We start from the raw sequence: 25265 nt of genomic DNA, 5'->3' as shown, positions 1-25265 counted from the left end.
GAAGTGGGACCTCTGTAAATGTTAAAAAAGAAAAGCAAATAGAAATTAGACGATAGGGGACATCAAAGTTGATGTTTTATTCATAATTCAAGTTATGGATTGAGTGACTGTAATTGGAAGCCTCAAACACTACTGTGGCGTGTTTGATGGAGATGTTCATTAGCTTTATCCTCTGAATATTTTATTAGGAAAACAAGAAATATAGTCAGAAAGTTGCAATCGGACGGACGAAAGCTTTGGCTACACGCATCCTTCACACATGGCGACTATCAATGCATGAGGTTTTGCATGCCAAAGGTGGTCTAGATAACGACGTTTCAGCAACTTGGGCTACGAGTCAGCTTCACATGTTAGTCGTGTATGACATTGAATTAGGAATTGCAAGATCAACAACCGGAGGGACAAGGAGTGATATGGTGAGGTCACAAAGGTGAGGCATTTGTGGCATGGAGGTGGCCGAAAAGAAATGGGTTAGTTCATTTCCGTCGTAGAGCTAAAAATGTTTATGGGCAAAACATGGATATTATGCTGTGAGTTCAATCGCGAAGAAGATACGCAACAAAGAATCCATGTTTTATATATAACATGTTTTCCACATGAGTTCCTTTTGCTGCATTGTTCTTGAACAAACCAAAATACATAGAGAAAGCATAAATAAATTGGCAAATATTTTATTTTGATGGGGTTATTTGCAAATTTCCAAGAAAATTGAGAAAGCGCACTGCCTCACAAATTTCTTTGAGATCATCTTCAGAGAGTTCTACGGACAAGGAACCAATGTTGTCATCAATGTTCCCAACTTTACTATTGTTCTCTTTGAAGCTTCCAACTTTACTATTGTTCCAAGAAAAAGATAATTCTGCGTTGGCATTAAATCATTTGTTGGTGTTGGGGGTGTAACTAGTCCATTCAGTCTGATTTTTGACAAATTTTATAATTGAATTGATATACACCGATCTTGAAAATTTAAAAATCGATATAGATCAATTCATTACCAAAATCGAAACTTTCAATTTTTTTTAGTTTCGATCCAATTTGACCTGATTTTTTTGATTTACTGATTACACATTGGACACTATATAAGTTGAGAATATATGATTAAATATATAAAAATATATTTATAAAAAAAATATATATTATAATTTATTATGTCAAAAATATATTTATCTTGATATATATAATATGCTCTACTACAAAATAAGAAACAATACATACAAAAAAATTACAAGATTTAAAGTGAGAGACACTTACTTAAAAGCAAGAAACAATATATATTTGCTTGTTTGTAGAATTGCATAGCTTCAATCAGCACGAATGTACGCACCTACACACACACTAAAAAATGCAGGCACACACACATTTGCACACACCCAAACACCTACTTACACGCAAATGAACACTTGCACACATACATGCACACGCGTAATAGCTATATACACGTACGCAAATCTGCACAACTTGCGTGCACACACACATGCACGCATGCACACACATACGCACACACACACCTAAATGCACAAACACACACAGAAGCACACATGCACACACACGCATGCATGATGCCCATGCACACAAACAAAATTTTACTAACACATGAGAAAAAATATGCATAGAGACGCATACATGCAAGCACTTTACACAAATCTGCACACAAAAACATGTGAGCGTGCATATCTAAACACATGCATGTACACACGTGCACACACTAAAAAATAAACATTTGCACATGCCCAAACACCTACATAGACACAATCGCACATTTGCACATATATATATATATATGTACCTTTGCATGATTGTAAAAATGTATAATTTCAACCAATACCACACACATATGCACAAGCGCACATAAGCATCGCACACAAACACGTATGTGCACACACCCCAATACATGCATGCATGCACTCGCACACACACTAAAAAATGCGCATACACACACATCTGCACACACCCAAAACCCAAACACCTACATACACGCAAACGTACACTTGCACACATACACGCAGATGCACAACTATATACACAAGCATGCATGCACATCTGCACATACCCTGCACACACGCATATCCAAACACACACACACATAAGCACACATACACATGCATACCTAAATGCACATTTACACACACAAGCACACATGCAGATACACATGCACACCTGCATGCATGATGCCCATGCATATAAACAAAGCTTTATTAGAAAAATAAGAAATAGTACATATAAAGACACGCACGCACAAGCACCGTACACAAACCCATACACACAAACATGCACGCGAGCACACATAAACAAATGCATGTACGAAATCGTGCACACACTAAAAAAATGTATGCACACACGCACAACTATATGCACACACATAGCTATATACACGCATGCAAATCTGCACACAACTTGCATACACACACACAAGCACAAGCACACATGCACACACATACACGCACACCCAAATGCACAAACACACACAAGCACACATGCACACACACGCATGCACGATGCCCATGCACACAAATAAAATTTTACTAAAAAATAAGAAAAAATATGCATAGAGACACATGCACATGCGAGCACCTAACACAAATCCGCATACAAACATGTGAGCGCGCATACCTAAACACATGCATGTACACACATGCACACACTAAAAAATGAACATATGCACATGCCCAAACACGTACATACACACAATCGCACATCTGCACACATATATGCATCTTTGCATGCTTGTAAAAATGTAGACCTTTAACCAATACCACACACACATGTACACTAGCCACACATGCATGCACAAGCGCACATAAGCACCGCACACAAACCCATACACACAAACATGTACATGCGCACACCCCAATACACGCACGTACGCACTCGCACACACACTAAAAAATGCACACACACGCACATCTGCACGCACCCAAAACCCAAACACCTACATACACGCAAATGCACACCTGCACACATACACGCACATGCACAACTATATACACACGCATGCATGCACATCTGCACACATTTTGCACACATGCATATCCAAACACACACACACATAAGCACACATACACACGCATAACTAAATGCACATTTACACACACAAGCACACCTGCATGCACGATGCCCATGCACACAAACAAAGTTTTATTACACACCTAAACAAACGCATGTATGCAACCGTGCACACACTAAAAAAATGCACGCACAACTATGTGCACACATACATGCACATGCATAGCTATATACACATGCAAATCTGCACACAACTTGCACACACACACACAGAGACAAGCACACGCATGCACACCCAAATGCACAAACACACACAAAAGCACACATGCACACACACGCATGCACGATGCTCATGCACACAAACAAAATTTTACTAAAAAATAAGAAAAAATATGCATAGAGACACGCACATGCAAGCGCTTACACAAATTTGCACACACAAACATGTGAGCGCGCATACCTAAACACATGCATGTACACACGTGCACACACTAAAAAATGAACATCTGCACACGCCCAAACACCTACATACACACAATTGCACATCTGCACACATATATGCACCTTTGCATGCTTGTAAAAATGTACAACTTTAACCAATACCAGACACACATGCACACTAGCCATAGATGCATGCACAAGCATACATAAGCACCACACACAAACCCATACACACAAACACGTACGTGCACCGACCCCAACACATGCACGTACGCACTCACACACACTAAAAAATGCACACACATGCACATTTGCACACACCCAAAACCTAAACACCTACATACACGCAAACATACACATGCACACATACATGCACATGCATGCACATCTGCACACATCCTGCACGCATATCCAAACACACACACATAAGCACACATACACATGCATACCTAAATACACATTTACACACACAAGCACACACGCAGACACACATGCACAGCTGCATGCACGATGCCCATGCACACAAACAAAGCTTTATTAAGAAATAAGAAATAGTACGCATAAAGACACACATGCATGCACACATATATGCACCTTTATATGCTTGCAAAAATGTACAACTTTAACCAATACCACACACACATACACACTAGCTACACATGCATGCACAAGCACACATAAGCACCACACACAAACCCATACACACAAACACATACGTGCACCGACCCCAACACATGCGCGTACGCGTACACAAACAAAGCTTTATTAAAAAATAAGAAATAGTATGCATAAAGACACGCACGTGCAAGCACATTACACAAACACGCGTGCGAGCACACCTTAAAAAACGCATGTACACAACCGTGCACACACTAAAAAAATGCATGCACACACGCACAACTATACACACACACCTTGCACACATGCACATCAAACACATACACACGCGCACATAACAAAACACACATGCACACATCCACACACCCACATGCACACAAACATAGTTTTACACAAAAATAGGAAACAATATGCAAAGAGACAAATAGCGAATTTGAGAGTAAGAGACATTAATTCAAAAGGAGAAACAGCACCCACGTATGCTTGTAGACATGTACAGTTTCAAACAATACCTCACACACATGCACACAAGCACATCGACGAACCCACACGCACGTGTACTTGGAAACAAACCCTCGCACACCTGCACCCACACTCGCACACACACACACACACACACACCATTGCGCACACGCATACAAACATGCACACCCAAACACACGCAACGCATGCACACTTGCTCACCCACATATACACGCACACACATGCATACAACATACAAACGTGCACACCCAAACACATGCAACGCACACACACCTGCTCACCCACATATACATGCACACACATGCATACACCCGCGGGCGAGCACTTGCACACACGCACATACAAGCACCAACAACAAACCCAAGCATGCACGCACACCTACATAAACCCAAACATACAAGCACACACATGTGCACACTCACATGCACACCAAAAAAGTTCTACTCAAAACTTAGAAACAATACGCATATAGATAAATTATGCAATCTAAAGTGAGAGATACTTACTCAAAAGCAAGAAACAATATACGTTTGCATTCTGTAAGAACATTAAAGCTTTAATCAATACCAGACACACGTAAAAAAGTGCACAAACACACAAATGCCCACAAACACGCTCACCAACAAGCTTGCATCCACTTACACTTACACTCACATGCACATGCACAAACGCACATATGCTGAGTCGGAATCAAAAGGAAGAATACAAATATACATGTCGAGACACAAATAGAGAGAGTGAGTAAGAGAGGGATATAAAAAGTTAAAAATAGTAGCTTTGTATGTTTGAGGAACTTGTACTGCTTCAACCAATACCCAGCATGCATTTGTGCACCAAATATACACACCCAGACGCGCACACCCAACCAACCACCTGCCCATAAGGGAGAGTTCAGTCCTGTGAGGTTTTGTAGACTAGACCGTACCTATTAGATCCAGGGTTTTCTCACTTGGATTGGACCAAACTCCTGGCCTAGGGTGAAAAACCCCTAGACCAGGATTGGACCGAACGAGTTCGGTCCATTGAAATTTGGACCGAATCGGTTCGGTCCGGTGAAAAAATGGTTGGTTCGGTCGGTTTTGTCGGTCCAAACGAGCCAAATCTCACCCCTAACTGCCCACATAAACACTGACACATGCCCGTGTGCATGCAAACTCAAACAAAGCTCTACTAAAAAAGAAAAAACAATATACACATAGACAAATTGGGAGATTTAAAGTGAGACACTTACTCAAAAGCCAAAAAAATATACATTTGCATGCTTGTAGAGCTGCACAGCTTCAATCACTACCACACACATGTACACAAGTGCACGCACACACCCACCTGCACACATGCACAGGCAGACGCCCACGGACACGCTCACTTGAGGGCTTGCAACCACCCACCCATCTCCACACTCAACCGCATATGCACAAACGCACATATACTGAGTCCTACTAAGAAGGAAGAGTAAAAATATATCCACAGAGAAAAATAGAGAGTGAGCGATAGAATTGTATTGGAAAGTCAGAAACGGTACCTTTACATGCTTTAAAAATATGTATAGCTTCAACCAATACCGTGCATGCACATGTGCACCAAGTATATACATCGAGCCACCCACCTACGCACATAAACACACATGCACGAGTACATGCACACACAAACAGAGCTCTACTAAGAAAATATCAAACAATACGCACAAGACGAATAGTGAGATTTAGAGTGAGATATTTACTCATAAGCAAGAAACACCACCTTTGCACATTTGTAAAAATGTACAGCTCCAACCAATACCACACACACACCTACTCACACGCATACACAAGCGCACACAAGCACCGCACACAAACCCCATACACAAACATGCGCACGCACACCTCTTTACATGCATGTATGCAGACTAGACTAAAAAATGCATGCAGGCACGCACACCTGCACACATACACGAATACGCACACACGCACATTTGTACACACCCAAACACACACATAAGCACACATGCACAACCAAATACACACACAAGCATACAAACACAAACACACACACAAGCTCACACACAAACCCAAACACACACACCAAAACACCCAAACATCCACATACATGCAAACACACACGAACAACTATATACACAATCACGCACGCACACCCAAAAACACAAGCACATATGCACACTAAAACACAAACACACACAAGCACACATGCACACAAACCCAAACACACACAAGGGCACACATGCACATGCATACAGACGCATACCCAAATGCACAAACACACAAACAAGCACATATGCAGACATGCATGCAGATGCTCATGCACACAAACAAAGCTTTCCTAAAAAATAAGAAACAATATGTAGAGAGATACAAATACACAAGCACACCCAAACACACTAACACACACAAGCACACAGCCACACACCAAAACATACACCCACGCATGCACACCTTTACACACACACACACACACACATGCACTTGCACATGCAATCACATGAAACACACCCATGCACGCATGCACGTACACCGTAAAAAACCAAACACACAAGCACACATGCATGCACACTCGCACGCATGATGCACATGCACACAAACAAAATTCTACTAAAAACTTAGAAATAATATGCACATAGACAAATTGTGAGATCTAAAGCGAGAGACACTTAAGAGCGAGAAATAATATACAATTGTATGCTTGTAGAACATTAAAGCTTCAATCAATATCAGACATACATACAGAAGTGCACAAACGCACCTAGGCATAGATGCCCACAAACACGATCACCAATAAGCATGCACCCAATTGCACATCCACAGACACAAATTAATTGAGTCTGACTCAAAAGGAAGAATATAAATATACACGTCGAGACACAAATAAAGAGAGTGAGTGAGAGAGGGATATTCAAAAGTTAGAAATGGTACATTTGCATATTTGAAGAATTTGTACTGCTTCAAACAATACCAAGCATGCACGTGTGCACCAAATCTACACACCCAGCCACTCACCTGCCTACTTTAACACCAACACACGCCCGTGCAAATGCAAGCTCGAATAAAGCTCTACTAAAAAATAAAAAATAATACGCACAGAGACAAATTGCAAGATTTAAAGTGAGAGACACTTACTCAAAGCAAGAAACAACATACATTTGCATGCTTGTAGAATTACATAGCTTCAATGAATACTACACACACGGACATAAGAGCGCGCACACACCCATCTCCACAGATGCACGAGTAGCACCCTCGGACATGCTCACCTGCAAGCCTGCACCCACCCACACCCACACTAACCCGCACATGTACAAACGCACATATACTAAGTCCTACTTAGGATGAAGAGTACAAATATGCACATAGAGACACAAATAAAGAGTAAGAGTGAGAAAGTTGTATTGAAAAGTTAGAAATGGTTACTTTGCATACTTAAAGAACTTGTACAGTTTCAATTAATACCATGCATGCACGTGTGAATCAAATATACACACCCAACCACCCACCTGCACACAAAAACACACACGTGTATGAGCATGCACACACAAAATGAGCTCTACTAAGAAAATATGAAACAATATGCACAAAATGAATAAAGAGATTAAAAGTGAGAGATATTTACTCCAAAATAAGAAACACCACATTTGCATGCTTGTAAAATTGTATAGCTTCACCCAATACCACACACGCATGCAAGCACTGCACACAAACACGGGCATGCACACACCTAAACACACTAAAAAATGCACACACGCACGCACATTTGCACACACCCACACACCAACATACACAGAAACACACACCTGCACACATACACACACAACTATATACATACGCACACATGCACGCACATCTAAACACACCTTACACACACGCACACTCAAATGCAAAAATGCACACACAAGCACATATGCACACCCAAGCATGCTCACCCGCAAGCCTTCACCCACCCACACCCATAATCACTGGATCATGCACAAACGCACATATACTGAATGCTAAGAATGAAGAATACAAATATACACACAGAGACACAAATAGAGAGAGCAAGTGATAGAGTTGTATTGAAAAGTTAGAAACGATACCTTTGCATGCTTGAAAAACTTGTACAACTTCAACAAATACAATGCATGCACATGTGCACCAAATATACACACCCAACCACCCACCTGTGCACATAAACATACAAATGCGCTCGCATGCACACACAAACAAAGTTTTACTAAAAAAATATAAAACAATATGCACTAGACGAATAGAAAGATTGAGAGTGAAACATTTACTTATAAGTAAGAGACACCACATTCGCATGCTTGTAAAAATGCACAGCTTTAACCAATACCACACACACATGCACACCTGCTCACATATGCATGCACAAGCGCACGCACCCACACACACTCAAATATGCACAAACACAAGCACATATGCATTCACCTACACACCCGAGCACAAATATACATTCAATCGCACACTTGCACACATACATGCACACACACATCTAGATACACAAGCACGTACGCACATCTGCACACACAACGCACACACACACTCAAACGCACAAACACACACACAAGCACATATGCACACCCGCAAGCATGATGCCCATGCATACAAACAAAACTATACTAAAAATAAGAAACAATTCGCATAGAGACAAATAGCGAATTTGAGGGCAAGAGACATTTACTCAAAAGTAGAAACAACACCCTTGTATGCTTGTAGAAATCCACGGTTTCAGATAATACCACACAAATGCATCTAATAACCCACACACACACGTACCCGCAAACAAACCCTTATGCACTCACACCCGCACACAAATCCACTCACCCAAACACACACACACACACAATCCCTACTGCACACGCATACAAGCGTTCAAACCCCACACATCCAAACACACGCAATGCACGCACACTTGCTCATCCACGCATGAACATGCACACACCAAAACACACACCACACACATACACTTGCACAAACCCAAACACACAAGCATACACGCGTGCACACTCTCATGCACAATACACATGCACACAAATAAAACTATACTCAAAACTTAGAAACAATAAGTACATAAATAAATTGTGAGATCTAAAACGAGAGACACTTACTCAAAAGCAAGAAAGAATATACATTTGCATGCTTGTGGAACATTAAAGCTTCAATCAATACCAAACACACATAAAGAAGTGCACAAACTCACACACGCATATTCGCCCATGAGCACGCTTACCTAGAAGCCTGCACCCACATGCACTCACCTGCACATGCATAGATGCACATATACTAAGTCTGACTCAAAATGAAGAATACAAATATACACGTCGAGACACAAATAGAGAGAGTTGAGGGATATTAAAAAGTTTAAAACGGTACCTTTACTTGTTTGAAGAACTTGTATTGCTTCAACCAATATCGAGCATGCACATGTGCACCAAATATACACACTTAAACTTGCACACCAAGCCACCCACCTATCCATATAAATACTGACACATGCGCGGGCATGCAAACTTAAATAGAGCTCTACTAAAAATAAGAAAAAATAAACACATAAACAAATTGCAAGATTTAAAGTGAGAGACAATTACTTAAAAGTTAACAATATACATTTGTATGCTTTTGGAACAGCACAGCTTCAGTCAATACTACATATGTGTACATAAGTGCACAGATTCACCCACATGTACACACGCACGGGCAAACGCCCATAGACACGCACACCTGTAAGCCTGCACCCACCCACACCCACTCACCTGCACGTGCACAAACGCACATATACTAAGTTCTACTCAAAAGGAAGAATACAAATATATACACAAAGACACAAATAGAGAGATAGCGAGTGAGAGAGTTGTATATAAAAGTTAGAAACGGTACCATTGCATTTTTGAAAAACTTGTACAACTTCAACCAATACCATGCATGCACATGTGCACCAAATATACACACCCAACCACCCACCTGCGCACATAAACACAAAAATGAGGGTGCATGCACACACAAACAGAGCCCTACTAAGAAAATATGAAACAATACACCCAAGATGAATAGAAAAATTGAGAGTGAGACATTTACTCATAAGTAAGAGACACCACCTTTGCATGCTTGTAAAAATGTACAACTTCCACCAAAACCATACACACATGCACACCTGTTCACACACATGCACAAGCGCATGTAAGCACCACACACAAACCCACACACACAAACACGTGCGCACACCCAAACACATGCATGTACGCATCTGCACACTAAAAATTGCACGAACACGTGCACATCTGCACACCTACATACACTCAAACGAACACTTGCACACATACACGCACACGCACAACTATATACACATGCACGCACATCCACACACAACTTCTTCTTTTTTTTTTTAATAAGAGGCAAGAGCTCCATATTTATTAATAACCTCATTAAGGTGGAGACAAGCCATAAATACAAGCATTAATGCCTAATGTATGGAAGACCCCATTTATCAGTTCGAACAAGGCCACAAAACCGTCTCTCTCTAAACTCCTCACCCATAAAATCTAAAGTCCGACCCTTTGCACCTTTGGAGAGGAAATCCGCAACCATATTAGCTTCATAAAAGATATGACAAACTCTAACATTCATCAGCTGAAACAAATGAAGAGCTTCTTTCCAAAAATCTCATAAATACCAAAACTTACATACACTCGACCTAAACCAACCAACTATAATCGTTGAATCAGATTCAATAAAAAAATCTTTAAGACCAAGTTGGTGACACAATTTTGAACCATTAAGAAAAGCCCGACACTCTGCAACGGTATTAGTGGCATATCCATAAGAATGAGCAAATCCCACAACCTACACACTCAAACACACACACACATACACACGCAAACTTAAATGCATAAACACACACACAAGCACACATGCACACACACGCATGCACAATGCCCATGTACACAAACAAAGTTTTACTAAAAAATAAGAAATAATACACATAGAGATAAACACACACACGCAAGCACTTTACACAAGCGCACACACACAAACACATGTGCCCACATACCTGAACACACACACATAAACACCTGCACATCCTAAAAAATGCACATCTGCACACACCCAAACACCTACATACACACAAACGCACACATGCATACATATACACATGACTCGTGGTCGAATGTGCTTCCAAGTGTAGAAGTGTCAAGTTGTATCAAGGATAAGTCCAGAATCGTATTCCATAGGGACAATGGGTTATCAAAGCGTATAAGAGATTTGTGAGTAACAAATGAATCAAGTATGAGTGATGAAAATAAAATTCAAATGCAATGCAAAAAGATAATCGAAGTTGAAATTAGAGTTTTTAAACAAAAACAAATTAACGAACACTTGGGTTGGGTATGAGAATCTCTTTATTTCAAATTCTAAATAATTTTCTCGATTAACAATCCAATCAAGGCATTGCTAATCGGAAGATACAAAATTAAGCTCAAGTTTTGCAATATTTTCCTAAGGAATTCTCTACGTTACTAGTCAAACACACATTAACAAACAACTGAGAAAGGCCTTGATAGTTTTCAAGCTTTTGTTGTGCCTTACGTCAACAACAAAACAAGAGCAAGAGCCACAATCTATTTTCAATTTAAATCTAACTAGTAACGTAGTGAAATCAATATTCAACAACAAAATATTGCATTAAACTAGATTCTCAAAATAAATTAAGTCTCACTCCACAACCCAAGTTTTAAAAATTAGTTACACATGATATTTCTAACAATAAAAATAAATCTAAGTTGAGTTATGATAAAATATGAGAACAAGAGAAATCTAAAATAAAAAAAAAGAGCCTAGCGCCACCACAAAAGTAAACTGCAGAAAATGAAAAAAAGAAAGGAAAAACAAATGCTGCCTGGTTCTCAAACGTAAAACGGAAAGGAAACTAAAAGCTAAACTCCTAAATCATGAAATCGAAAAGTAAACAAAAAAAAATAAAAGACGTTGAACCGGTTCTGCTCTAGAAACAAATAAGGAAACATCAGAAAAATAAATGAAGAAGAAAGGAAGAGAGCTGCCGACCTAAGGTCTGCTACTCTCCAGCCGACCTGCGTCTAAACTAACAAACGAAAAAAAAAACAAGAGTGAATACAACCAACACCAGCCGTCTCTCTAAATGAGAAGAAAGGAAATAAATTTCAAGACTACCTACTGCTATGAACGAAAAACTCAAACAGAAAGCAAGAAAAACTTTCAAAAACTAAGCTGCTCAGCTGTAGCCGAATGAAAAACCAAAGAAACAATAACTCCCCTAGCTTCTAAACGAAAAGAAAATAAGTAAAAAAACTGCTTCCTTTCTTTGCTGCTGCCACTAAATAAATAACTCATCTCCTGCACGTCCAGCTAACCGGAAAAGAAAGAAATAAGATAGAACTATGCTGCTCCAGCTACTGCTGCACGTTCGAGTGCTTCCATGTGATCTTTTTCTACATGTGTAAGTGTTCTGCTTGTGTGAGTCCGTCTGAGTGAGTTTCTTTCTGCATGTGTGTGTGTCTGTTGTCACGTTTATTGCATGTGAGCTGCTTATCTTGCAATGGTCAGCACATGTAGTGAGTGCTGTCCGAATGAGGCTGGTCTGCATGTGTGCATGTGTGAGTCTGGCTGTCACTTTTCTGCATGTGTGAGCTGGTGTGAGTGGCTGCTGTCTGATTGTTTACTGGTCTGCATGTTTACTTTTCGAATGAGTGCTGTTCATGTGAGTTTGGTCTGCATGTGTGAGTCCATCTTTGTCACTTTTCTACATGTGTGATGCGCTCCTGCATGTGTGAATCCGGTCTACATGTTTACTGCATGTGTGAGTTGGTGTGAGTGCTATCCGAAGGCTGGTCTGCATGTGTGCATTTTTCTGCAACGTGCTATGTCCATTTCTTCTCCTGCTGTAGCCTTTGTTCCTCTGCTGCTCAACGTGATATGCTCCAGCATGCCGAGTGTGTGCTGTCATTTATACAATTCACAGTAAATGTGTAGCTCATGCTGCACGTGTATTGCATGTGTGTTGTATGTCTTGCAATGGTCAGCACGTGTACATTCACACTTGAATGATATATTTGCTGTGTATTGCCCAAACTACCCCTGTTATGAGAGGAATAAAAATGAAATATTTATTGTCATGTGAAACAATTGTATTATAAATCTTTTTAAGCACAAAAATATCAGAATTTATCAATTGCCTCAAGTATTGTAATCTATTGCATAATTAAGTACTTAAATCATTTTTTATTAAACAATTTATTCATTTAAATAACTTAATCATGCAGTTTTAGTGCTTCATCAACACACAACTATACACACATATGAACACGCACACCCAAATACGCACGCACCCAAACGCTTAAACACTCACACAAGAACACATGCACACCAACATACATGATGCCCATGCACACAAACAAAGCTTTATTAAAAAATAAGAAACAATACGTATAGAGACAAATAGCGAATTTGAGAGAGAGAAATTTACTCAAAAAGAGAAACAACACTCTTGTATGCTTGTAGAAATGTAAAGACCCACACACGCAAACCTATAAACAAACCCCCGCGCACCCACACTTGCACACACACCCACTCACCCTAACACACATCACTGCACACCCAAACACATGGAATGCTTGCACACTTGCTCACCTACGCACACACCAAAACACACAAAACTCTACTCAAAACTTAGAAACAATACGCACACAGACAAATTGTGAGATCTAAAGCGAGAGACACATACTCAAAAGAAAGAAACAATATATATATATTTACATTAAAGCTTTAATCAATACCAAACACACATACAGAGCAAAACACCCACACCAAAACACACAAACACCCACAGACATGCAAACGCGTACCTGCACACATACGAGCACACGCACAACTATATACACAAGCATGCATGCAAATCTGCACATACCCAAACACCCAAACACACACACATAAGCACATAGCACACACGTACACACACACACACCCAAATGCATAATGCACAAACACACACACAAGCATATATGCATGCACGATGCCAACGCACACAAAGCTTTACTAAAAAATAAGAAACAATACGCATAGAGACACACACGCACATGCACACACTTGAACACACGCACATATACAACTGCGCACACACTAAAAAAACACATGCACACCAGAATGCATAGAAATGCACACATGCACACACCAACATGCACGATGCCCATTCACACAAATAAAACTTTACAAAAAAATAAGAAACAATACGGATAGAGATAGATAGCGAATTTGGGAGTGAGAGACATTTGCTTAAAATGAGAAACAATACACATGTATGCTTGTAAAAATGTACAATTTCAAACAATACCACACACACACGTACACAAGCACATCAACGAACTCACACACGCATACCTGCAAACCAACCCTTGCGCACCAGCACCTGCACACACACACTCACCCAAACACAGACAGACACACACACACACACACACACCATTGCACACACATATACAAATGCGCACACCCGGCATGCACACGCACACTTGCACACATGCACACACACATACAAGCACCAAAAACACACTCAAACATGCACGCACACTTGCACAAACCCAAACACATAAGCACACACACTTGCACAAACCCAAACACATAAGCACGCACACATGCACACTCATGCACACAAATAAAGCTCTACTCAAAATTTAGAAACAATTCACACATAGACAAGTTGTGAAATCTAAAGCGCAAGACACTTACTCAAAAGCAAAGAACAATATACATTTGCATTATTATAATATTAAAGCTCCAATCAATGCCAGACGCGTACAAAAGTGCACAAATGCATGCATACGCATACGCCCAATAACACGCTCACCAACAAGCTTGCACCCACCCGCACTCACTTGCACATGTACAAACGCACATATACTCAATCTGATTCAAAAAGAAGAATACAAATATACACATTGAGATACAAATAGAGAGAGTGAGTGAGAGAGGGATATTCAAAAGTTAGAAACAGTACTTTTACATGTTTGAAGAACTTTTGCTGCTTCAACCAATACCAAGCATGCATTGTGCACCAAATATACACACCCAGCCCCCCACCTACCCACATAAACACCGACACATGCCCGTGCACATGCAAACTCAAACAAAACTCTACTAAAAAATAAGAAACAATATGTATATAAACAAATTGAGAAATTTAAAGTGAGACACTTAGTCGAAAGCAAGAAACAATATACATTTGCATGCTTGTAGAACTACACAGCTTCAATCATTACAACACACATGTACACAAGTGCACGCACACACCCACCGGCACACATGCACTGGTAGATGCCCACGGACACGCTTACTTGCAACCCTACACCAATCCACACTGACCCGCACATGCACAAATGCACATAAACTAATTCATACTAAAAATAAAGAATACAAATATACACAAAAAGACACAAATAGAGAGAGCAGGTGATAGAGTTGTAGTGAAAAGTTAGAAACAATATCTTTGCATGCTTTAAAAAACTTGTACAACTTTAACCAATACCACGCATGCACATGTGCACCAAATATACACACTCAACCACCCACCTGCACACATAAACACACACATGCACGCCCATGTACGCACAAATAGAGCTCTACTAAAGAAAATATGAAACAATACGCACAAGACGAATATAAAGGTTGAGAGTGAGACATTTTCTCATAAGTAAGAGACACCATCTTTGCAAGCTTATAAAAATGTACAGCTTCAACCAAAACCACACACGCACACACACACCTGTTCGCACACGCATGCACTACACACAAACCCACATATACAAACATGCGCGCACACAACTGACACATGTATGTATGCATCCGCACACACAAAAAAATGCATGCACACACACACGTATGCACACGCCTAAAAACTCAAACACCTACATACATGCAAACGAATACCTGCACATATACACGCACATCTGCACACAACCTACACACCCAAACACGCATTAATGCACACCCAAACCCACACAACGCTTGCACACCTACTCACCCACACACAAACCAAAGCACACACCTGCACACATGCAAGCATTAGAAATACACCTAAATAGGCATGCGCACACACCAACACAAACCCAAACACACAAGCGTGTACACTCGTAAGCACAATGTAAATTTACATAAAAAAAGCTCTACTCAAAACTTAAAAGCAATATGCAAACAGACAAATTGTGATATCTAAAGCAAGAGACACATATTCAAAAGCAAGAAATAATATACATTTGCATTAATGTAGAACATTAAAGCTTCAATCAATACCAAACACACACACATACACACCAAACCATCCAAACACCCACATATACGCAAACACACACCTCCACACATACACGCACAACTATATGCACATAGATGCATGCAAATTTGCACACACCCTGCACACCTAAACATACACACACACATAAGTACACAGCACACACGCACACCTGACTACACAAACACATACAAGCACACATGGAAACACACGCATGCACACTTGTATGTACGATGCCCATGCACACAAACAAAGCTTTACTAAAAAAATAAGAAATAATACGCATAGAGACACACGCACACACAAGCACCGCACACTACAAAAATACACCCACAACTATATACACACACACACACCAAAATGCATAAAAACACAAGCAAACATGCACATACTAGCATGCACGACGCTCATGCACACAAACAAAACTTTACAAAAAAAATAATATGTACAGAGATAAATAGTGAATTTGAGAGTGAGAAACATTTATTAAAAAGGAGAAACAACACATGTATGCTTGTAGAAATATACAATTTCAAACAATACCACACAAACGTAGACATTAACACATCAACGAACATAAAAACACGCGTACCCGCAAACCAACCCTTGCACACCAACACCTGCACACACATCCACTCACCCAAACATACACACACACACACACACACACCGTTGCACACATGCATACAAATGCGCACACCTAAACACATGCAATGCACGCACACCTACTCACCCATGCATGCACACATGCATGCACCTGCACACGCACACCTGCACACAAGCACATACAAGCACCGAAAACACACCCAAACATGCACGCACACTTGCATAAACCCAAACACACAAGCACATACATGTGCACACAAGCAAAGCTCTACTCAAAACTTGGAAACAATACGCACATAGACAAATTGTGAGATCTAATGTGAGATACTCAAAAGCAAGCAATATATATTTGCATTCTTTTGAAAAATTAAAACTTCAATCAATACTAGACACACGTATAGAAGTGCACAATCGCACGAATGCGTAAATGCCCACGAACACACTCACCAGCAAGCCTGCACCCACCTGTACTCACCCGCACATGCACAAACGCACATATACTAAATCCGACTCAAAAGGAAGAATATAAATATAAACGTCGAGACACAAATAGAGAGAGTGAGTGAGAGAGGGATATTCAAAAGTTAGAAACGGTACCTTTGCATGTTTGAAGAACTTGTACTGCTTCAACCAATACCAAGCATACACACGTGCACCAAATATACACACCCAGACCCGCACACCCAACCACCAACTTGCTCACATAAACACCGACACATGCCCGTGCGCATGCAAACTCAAATAGAGCTTTGCTAAAAAAAAATAGAAACAATATGCGCATAGACAAATTGCGATATTTAAAGTGAGACACTTACTCAAAAGCCAGAAAAATATACATTTGCATGCTTGTAGAGCTGCACAGTTTCAATCATTACCATACACATGCAGCCACCGGCACACATGCACGGGAAGACGTCCACGGACACTCTCACCCGAGAGCTTGCACCCACCCACACCCACACTCAACCGCACATGCACAAATGCACATATACTGAGTCCTACTAAGAAGGAAGAGAAGGAAGAGTACAAATATAAATACAAAGACACAAATAAAGAGAGTGAGTGATAGAATTGTATTAGAAAGTTAGAAACGATACCTTTGCATGCTTGAAAAACATGTACAGCTTCAACCAATACCATGTATGCATGTTTGCACCAAATATATACGTCGAGCCACCCACCTATGCACATAAACACACATTTGCGAGCATATGCACACATAAACAGAGCTCTACTAAGAAAATATGAAACAATATGCACAGGATTAATAGAGAGATTGATGGTGAGAGACATTTACTCATAAGAAATACCACCTTTGCACGCTTCTAAAAATGTACAGCTTTAAACAATACTCCACACGAACGCACACCTGCTCACACACGCACGCACGCGCGCACGAAAGCACAGTACACAAACACATGCGTGCATACTAAAAAATGCACACACACACGTACATCTGCACACACCCAAACACCTACATACACGCAAACGCACTCCTGCACACATACATTTATTCAAAAGGAAAAACAATACCATTGTATGCTTCTAGAAATTTACAGACCCGCACACACCCACTCACCCAAAAACACACACACACCGTTGCACACCTGCTCACCCACGCACACACCAAAACACACACCCACATGCGCACACTTGCAAGCACTAGAAACACACCTAGATAAGCAAGCAAGCAAGCACACCAGCACAAACCCAAACAAACAAGCACACATGCATAGAACAATATGCACATAGACAAATTGTGAGATCTAAAGCAAGAGACACTTACTCAAAAGTAAGAAACAATATACATTTGCATTAATGTAGAACATTAAAGTTTCAATCAATACCACACACACCTAAACACTTATATACACGCAAACACACACTTGCACACATACACGCACAACTATATATACACGCATGCACACAAATCTGCACATACTCGCCACACCCAAACACACACACGGAGAGAAGCACATAGCACACACATACAGACGCACACCCAAAGGCACAAACACACACACAAGTACACATGCAGACACCTGCATGCACGATGCCCAAGCACACAAATAAAGTTTTACTAAAAAATAAGAAACAATACGCATAGAGACACACAAGCACATGCAAGCATCGCACATGCGCACACCTGAACACACACATAACTATATACACACGCAAGCACATCTACACACACCCTACATACACACACACACCAAAACACACACCAGCATCCACGATACCCATGCACACAAACAAAGCTTTATAGGAAAAAAATAATAATAATACGCATAGAGACAACGAATTTGAGAGTGTGAGACATTTACTCAAAAGGTGAAACAACACTCATGTATCCTTGTAGAAATGTATAGTTTCAAATAATACTACACACACATGAGCACAAATGACGAACCCACACACACGTGTACGTGCAAACCAATCCTCATGCACCAGCACCTGCACACACACCCACTCACCCAAACACACACACCGTTGCACACACACAAACAAATGCGCACACCCAAACACACAACGTACGCACACCTGCTCACCCATGCATGAACACGCACACACATGCATACACTCGTGCGCGCACACTTGCACACATGCACATGCACATACAAGCACCGAAAACACACCCAAACATGTATGCACACTTGCACAAACCTAAACACACAAGCACACATGCTTGCACACTTGCACGCACGATGCACATGCACGCAAATACGCACATGGAAAAATTGTGAGATCTAAAGTGAGAGATACTTACTCAAAAGCAAAAAACAATATACATTTGCATTCTTTTAGAACATTAAAGGTTCAATCAACACCAGACACGTACATAAGTGCACACAAACACACGCATGCATAGATGCCCATGAACACGCTCACCAACAAGCCTGCACCCACCCGCACATGCACAAACGCACATATACTGAATCCAACTCAAAAGGAAGAATACAAATGCACGAGTCGAAACACAAATAGAGAGAGTAATTGATAGAAGAACATTCAAAAGTTAGACTTGATACATTTGCATGTTTGACGAACTTGTACTACTTCAATCAATACCAAGCAATACGTGTGCACCAAATATACACACCCAGACCCGCACACCCAGCTACCACTTGCCCACATAAACACCGACACATGCCTGTGCGCATGCAAACTCAAACAGAGCTCTACTAAAAAATAAGAAACAATATGCAAATAAACAAATTGTGAGATTTAAAGTGAGACACTTACTCAAAAGCAAGAAACAATATACATTTGCATGCTTGTAGAACTACATAGTTTCAATCATTACAACAAACACATACATAAGTGCACGCACGCACACACCTACCTGCACACATGCACGTGTAGATGCCGAAAGACATGCTCACCTACAAGCTTGCACCCACCCATACCCACACTCACCTGCACATACACAAACACACATATACTAAGTCCTACTAAGAAGAAAGAATACAAATATACACAGAGACACAGATAGAGAGAGTGAGCAATAAAGTTGTATTGGAAAATTAGAAACGACACCTTTACATGCTTGAAGAAGTTGTATAGCTTCAACCAATACCATGCATGCACGTGTGCACCAAATATACACACCGAGACACCCACCTATGTATATAAACACATGCATGAGTGCATGCACACACAAACAAAGCTCTACTAAGAAAATATGAAACAAAATGCACAAGACAAATAGAGAGATTGAGAGTGAGACATTTACTCATAAGTAAGAAACACCACCTTTACACGCTCGTAAAAATGTACAACTTCAACCAATACTACACACGTTTGCACACTTGCTCATGCACGCATGCACAAGTGCACGCAAGCACACACATGCACATATGCACACACTGACAAACCCAAACACTTACATACACGCAAACACACACCTGCACACGCGCATCTATGCACACGCATGCACATCTACACACTCAAACACACGAGCACATGTGCACGCACACACACAATCTGCACACATCCAAACATACAAGCACACATGCACACAGGATGCAGGTGCATACAAACAAAGCTCTATTAAAAAATAAGAAACAATACGCACATAGACATATTATGAGCTTTAAAGGAGAGCAGCTTTCTCAAAAACAAGAAACAACATACATTTGCATTCTTATAGAACTAGACAGCTTTAATCAATACCAAACACATGTACACAAGTGCACGCACATGCAAACGCCCACGAACACGCTCACCCACAAGCCTGCACCCACCCACACTCCTCGTACATGCATAGACACACATATACTGAGTCCTACTCAAAAGAAAGAATACAAATATACGTGCAAAGATATAAATAGAGAGAGTGAGTGATAGAGTTGTATTGAAAAGTTAGAAACAGTACATTTGCATGCTTGAAGACTTGTACAGCTTCAACCAATATCATGCACGTGCGCACCAAATATACACACACAGACCCGCACACATAGCCACCCACCTGCCCACATAAACACAGACACACATGCACAGACAAACAGAATTCTACTAAAAAAATAAGAAATAATACACACAAGATAAATGGTGAGATTGAAAGAGAGACATTTACTCATAAGAAACATCACATTTGCATGCTTGTAAAAATGTATAGCTTCAACTAATACCACACACCACCTTTGTACTAGAATCTACCTCGTTTGCAACCTCACCTCATTTATAAACAGCATAGATTCTTCTGGTTCAAGTAGACAAATAATAAACTAATACTAGAATTTTCAAAGCCCCCACAACAACCCCCCCCCCCCCCCCCCCCCCCCACCAAAAACAAAAAAAAATGTTTCCATTCCACTTATAATCAACACAGACTCTTTAGAAAGGTAAAGAGTCAGTCTGGTGGATTTCAGGAACTTCAGTGATAAATCATGGGATCATGCTAGGGAGCACCCCATTTTACAAAATGACTTTTCATATATTTTTATCTAAATTATTTCCTGAATTTATAAAAGAAGATGAAAAAAATTACATTGGTGGTTGTCAATAAGGTGATAAGTATCGTTTTCCTAAATTCCAGGTAGCATATGCTAACCAAGAGGTGCAATCCGACATTTAAAGCCATGGGAATATAAATAATATGATTAAATTCGCTTCTTCCCATTTTCTTAAAACGAGGAATCCCAAAACTAATAATTATAATGAAACTTCAAATTCAATGTAACCATGAAATACAAGCAGTTACTTGTAACAGTCGAACTAATTATAAACTGATACAATTACTGGTGTAGATTGGAAGTTCTTGGGTTTCGTACATTTTAGGAGAGAATCCGACGTTAAAGGTGAAGAACATAAAGACCAAAATGGCTGTTATGAGGCCCGCGAGAGTTGGGCCACATCAGTAGGGATGGATCACCGTTTGGGCCAAGGGTTATCTGTTGACTGTTGGGCTTGGAAGTGGCTTACGAATAAGACATCAGGAGCAAAAGAAGAAGTCTAAGCGCGGCGCTCCATTTCATGAGTCTAGAATATAGCTTTCTTACTAGCGGGTATTTACTATTTTACCTTTGTAATACAGTTACAGATTTCCAGGTGTAATGACTTAATTGGTGTAGTTAGTTATCTGTCTATTGGGTATATGGGAGGGACGAGGGAATACAGAGGGATCATTGAAGATTGTTAAGTGAATTTTCTGATCTTCTTGGAGGTTGGGTGTGCCTCGAACTATACTAACCCACCCTATCAATACAATTCCCTTCAGATTTACATCTCTGTTCTTAGTAAATTTCTTACAAAAAAATACAAAGACCATTACAGACTAAGATCGCTAGCCCTATGTTTGTCTTTGTTTGCTGAGAAATTAGCAAGGAAAAAGAGAGAGATGTCAAAACTCACACTCGTTTGTTCATAATTTAGTACGAATGGAAAAGGAATAAAATTTATGAACCAAAATATTTTTAACGCGATCCTATGCTTGAGGCTTCTTGTTTCAATTTTCGAGAGCCCCATAATTTAATTTCTTTTCACTCCCCTCGATTTCTTAGTAACCAAACCAAGACTAATTCCGTATGGTAATAACCTTCAGGGTTATAACACTAACCTGTGCAATTGGATTTGGTAAACCCATAAAGGATTAGTCTTGAACCGGAGTCACAAAGCATCGAACGCACCAAAGACTCATCGCCCGCGTCATCAACGGCAGAATATTTCGGTTCCTGATTCAAGGGTTCAACCTTTTCCCAATAGAAGGCCTCGGAGACTGAAGAATTTGAAACTGGGGTTCAACCTTTTCCCAGTCTGGGTGATAAGTATCGAATCGAGTCTCTTTCATGGAAATTGGGCTCTTGTGCGTCTGGGAACAGGGAAAACCTTGAATTTCTGTGGCGAATAGCTTTTCTTGCGGCAGGAAAGCAATTTGGAGGATAGAAAGGGTGTTGGGAATTCTTGGGATTCTTTTACTTCTGTGTGCTTGCGTTTAAGGATGTTTGAATTTGAAATTTGTGCCCGTTGGACGAAAGGGGACCGCATATGTTGTGATTAAGAATTTTAAAATCGTAAAAATGGTAATAACTTCCCAGTTATTATTACATGAGAGACGATACTCCCACCGAGGAGGGATCCCAATCCCGAGGATAGATTCCTATATTTTTTTTAATTAATGATTAAAAAATTATTTTTAAAAATATAAATTAATAAAAAATATAAATATAAATAAAAAAGAGCAATTGCTCTTCTCGGCTCTTATTACATAGTTGATTTGGTATGCCTATACCATATAGATTAATATTAGAATAAATAGTTTAATGAAATTATTTATACGTCATGTCAATTAATTGAAACTTCTTCCCAATTTATGGATATTTCAGTATCTGAGGTGTATATAGATGTTATAAAAGAAAAATTATAAACAATTTAATGTAATATATTATATTATAAAATTATTTTTATTATAAATTAAATATAATATATAATCACATTAAAACACATTATTTTACGAGTTTATTTTAGTAAAAAATTTATAGATCTAACATTTCTCATCAAAATTAACGCTCATTAATCGATTAAAATTAAAATTTGGCTAACAATACCTAATAAAAATAATTATTAAATATAAACTTTTACGTCAACTCACTCTTCAAACCTCACCTTAATCATCTTTATTTCGCTGAATAATTTGTAGCGCAACATTTCTGGTGTGCAGCATGCACCAGCAACACAACCTGCAGCATGCACCATACAACAGTTGGTGTGCAGACAGTACAAAATGACAACTCTGTCCGGCATACTCTGCAGCAGCCAATAACCAAAGCATCCTCCAAAATATTCTCCAACCATCCCTTATAAACGCAGCAGACCTTTGTCTTATTAGCTTCAGCTTTTCTGATGTAAAGATTTTCTTTTATCTCTTTCATTGATATAAATACAGAGGCACTGCCTCATTGTAAATAAGAGGGATTTTAATATACAAAGAACTTTCAGTTCTAGCATGGTATCAGAGCATACCAAAGACTAATCGTCTATCCTTTTTTTTTTTTTAAGTTCTATCCATTCTTTTATCATGTCTGAGTTCACAGGCACTCTTTCCTCTTCATCAACACCTTCTTCTTCTCCCTCCCTCCCTCCATCAAATTTTTCTCACATACTTTCAGTAAAGCTAACACCCGAGATCTACCTTCTCTGGAAAGTGCAACTTGTCCCTTACTTAAGAGGCCAAGGTCTATATAAGTTTGTTGATGGCTCTTCTGTAGCTCCTCCTCCAGTACTTCCCACTGGTGAATCAAATCCCGAGTATGAAACCTGGGCTCAACAAGACCAATTTGTCATGTCTGCACTTATATCTTCATTATCTGAACCTA

General features: G+C 39.9%; 1 protein-coding gene across 11 annotated transcripts; it reads right to left on the bottom strand.

Annotated features, from left to right (window-relative positions):
• Window positions 1–645: 645 nt before the first annotated feature.
• On the bottom strand, window positions 646–24001 carry LOC122313758. 11 transcript variants are annotated; one of them, XR_006243487.1, is made up of 8 exons: window positions 23510–24001; window positions 21827–21919; window positions 20989–21072; window positions 20795–20868; window positions 10410–10493; window positions 9906–10285; window positions 6068–9790; window positions 646–5981 (listed from the first exon to the last, which is right to left on the bottom strand). XR_006243487.1 is itself a non-coding variant. In XM_043128971.1 (7 exons), exons 1-7 carry the CDS (start codon window positions 23534–23536, stop codon window positions 10206–10208), a joined length of 492 nt encoding a protein of 163 aa, XP_042984905.1. In that variant the 5' UTR covers window positions 23537–23995; the 3' UTR covers window positions 10117–10205. The 11 variants fall into 11 exon arrangements, 5 of the variants coding, with proteins under 5 accessions (XP_042984905.1, XP_042984904.1, XP_042984908.1 ...); XR_006243490.1 differs by having other exon boundaries at window positions 646–9790; window positions 9906–10018; window positions 10121–10285; window positions 23510–23998; XR_006243489.1 differs by having other exon boundaries at window positions 646–9790; window positions 9906–10058; window positions 10140–10285; window positions 23510–23998.
• Between the last annotated feature and the right edge of the window lie 1264 nt (window positions 24002–25265).

The sequence above is a fragment of the Carya illinoinensis genome, chromosome 6, assembly GCF_018687715.1.
Source record: "Carya illinoinensis cultivar Pawnee chromosome 6, C.illinoinensisPawnee_v1, whole genome shotgun sequence".
Classification (NCBI taxonomy): Eukaryota; Viridiplantae; Streptophyta; class Magnoliopsida; order Fagales; family Juglandaceae; genus Carya; species Carya illinoinensis.
This window is presented reverse-complemented; position numbering and strand designations above follow the sequence as displayed.

Bases quoted from the DNA above. Each gene is read 5' to 3' on its own strand.
- LOC122313758 (XM_043128970.1), bottom strand. From the start codon at position 23,536: ATGGGTTTACCAAATCCAATTGCACAG. The intron at 10,684-20,794 runs GTAGGTGTGTGC...GTGTGTGAACAG, and splicing joins CTACACGTGCATGTGTGCAG to GTGTGCATGTGTGTATGGTT. The intron at 10,494-10,627 runs GTGGTGTCTCTT...TTATGTGCGCAG, and splicing joins ATTTTTACAAGCATGCAAAG to GTGGGTGGTTGGGTGTGTAT.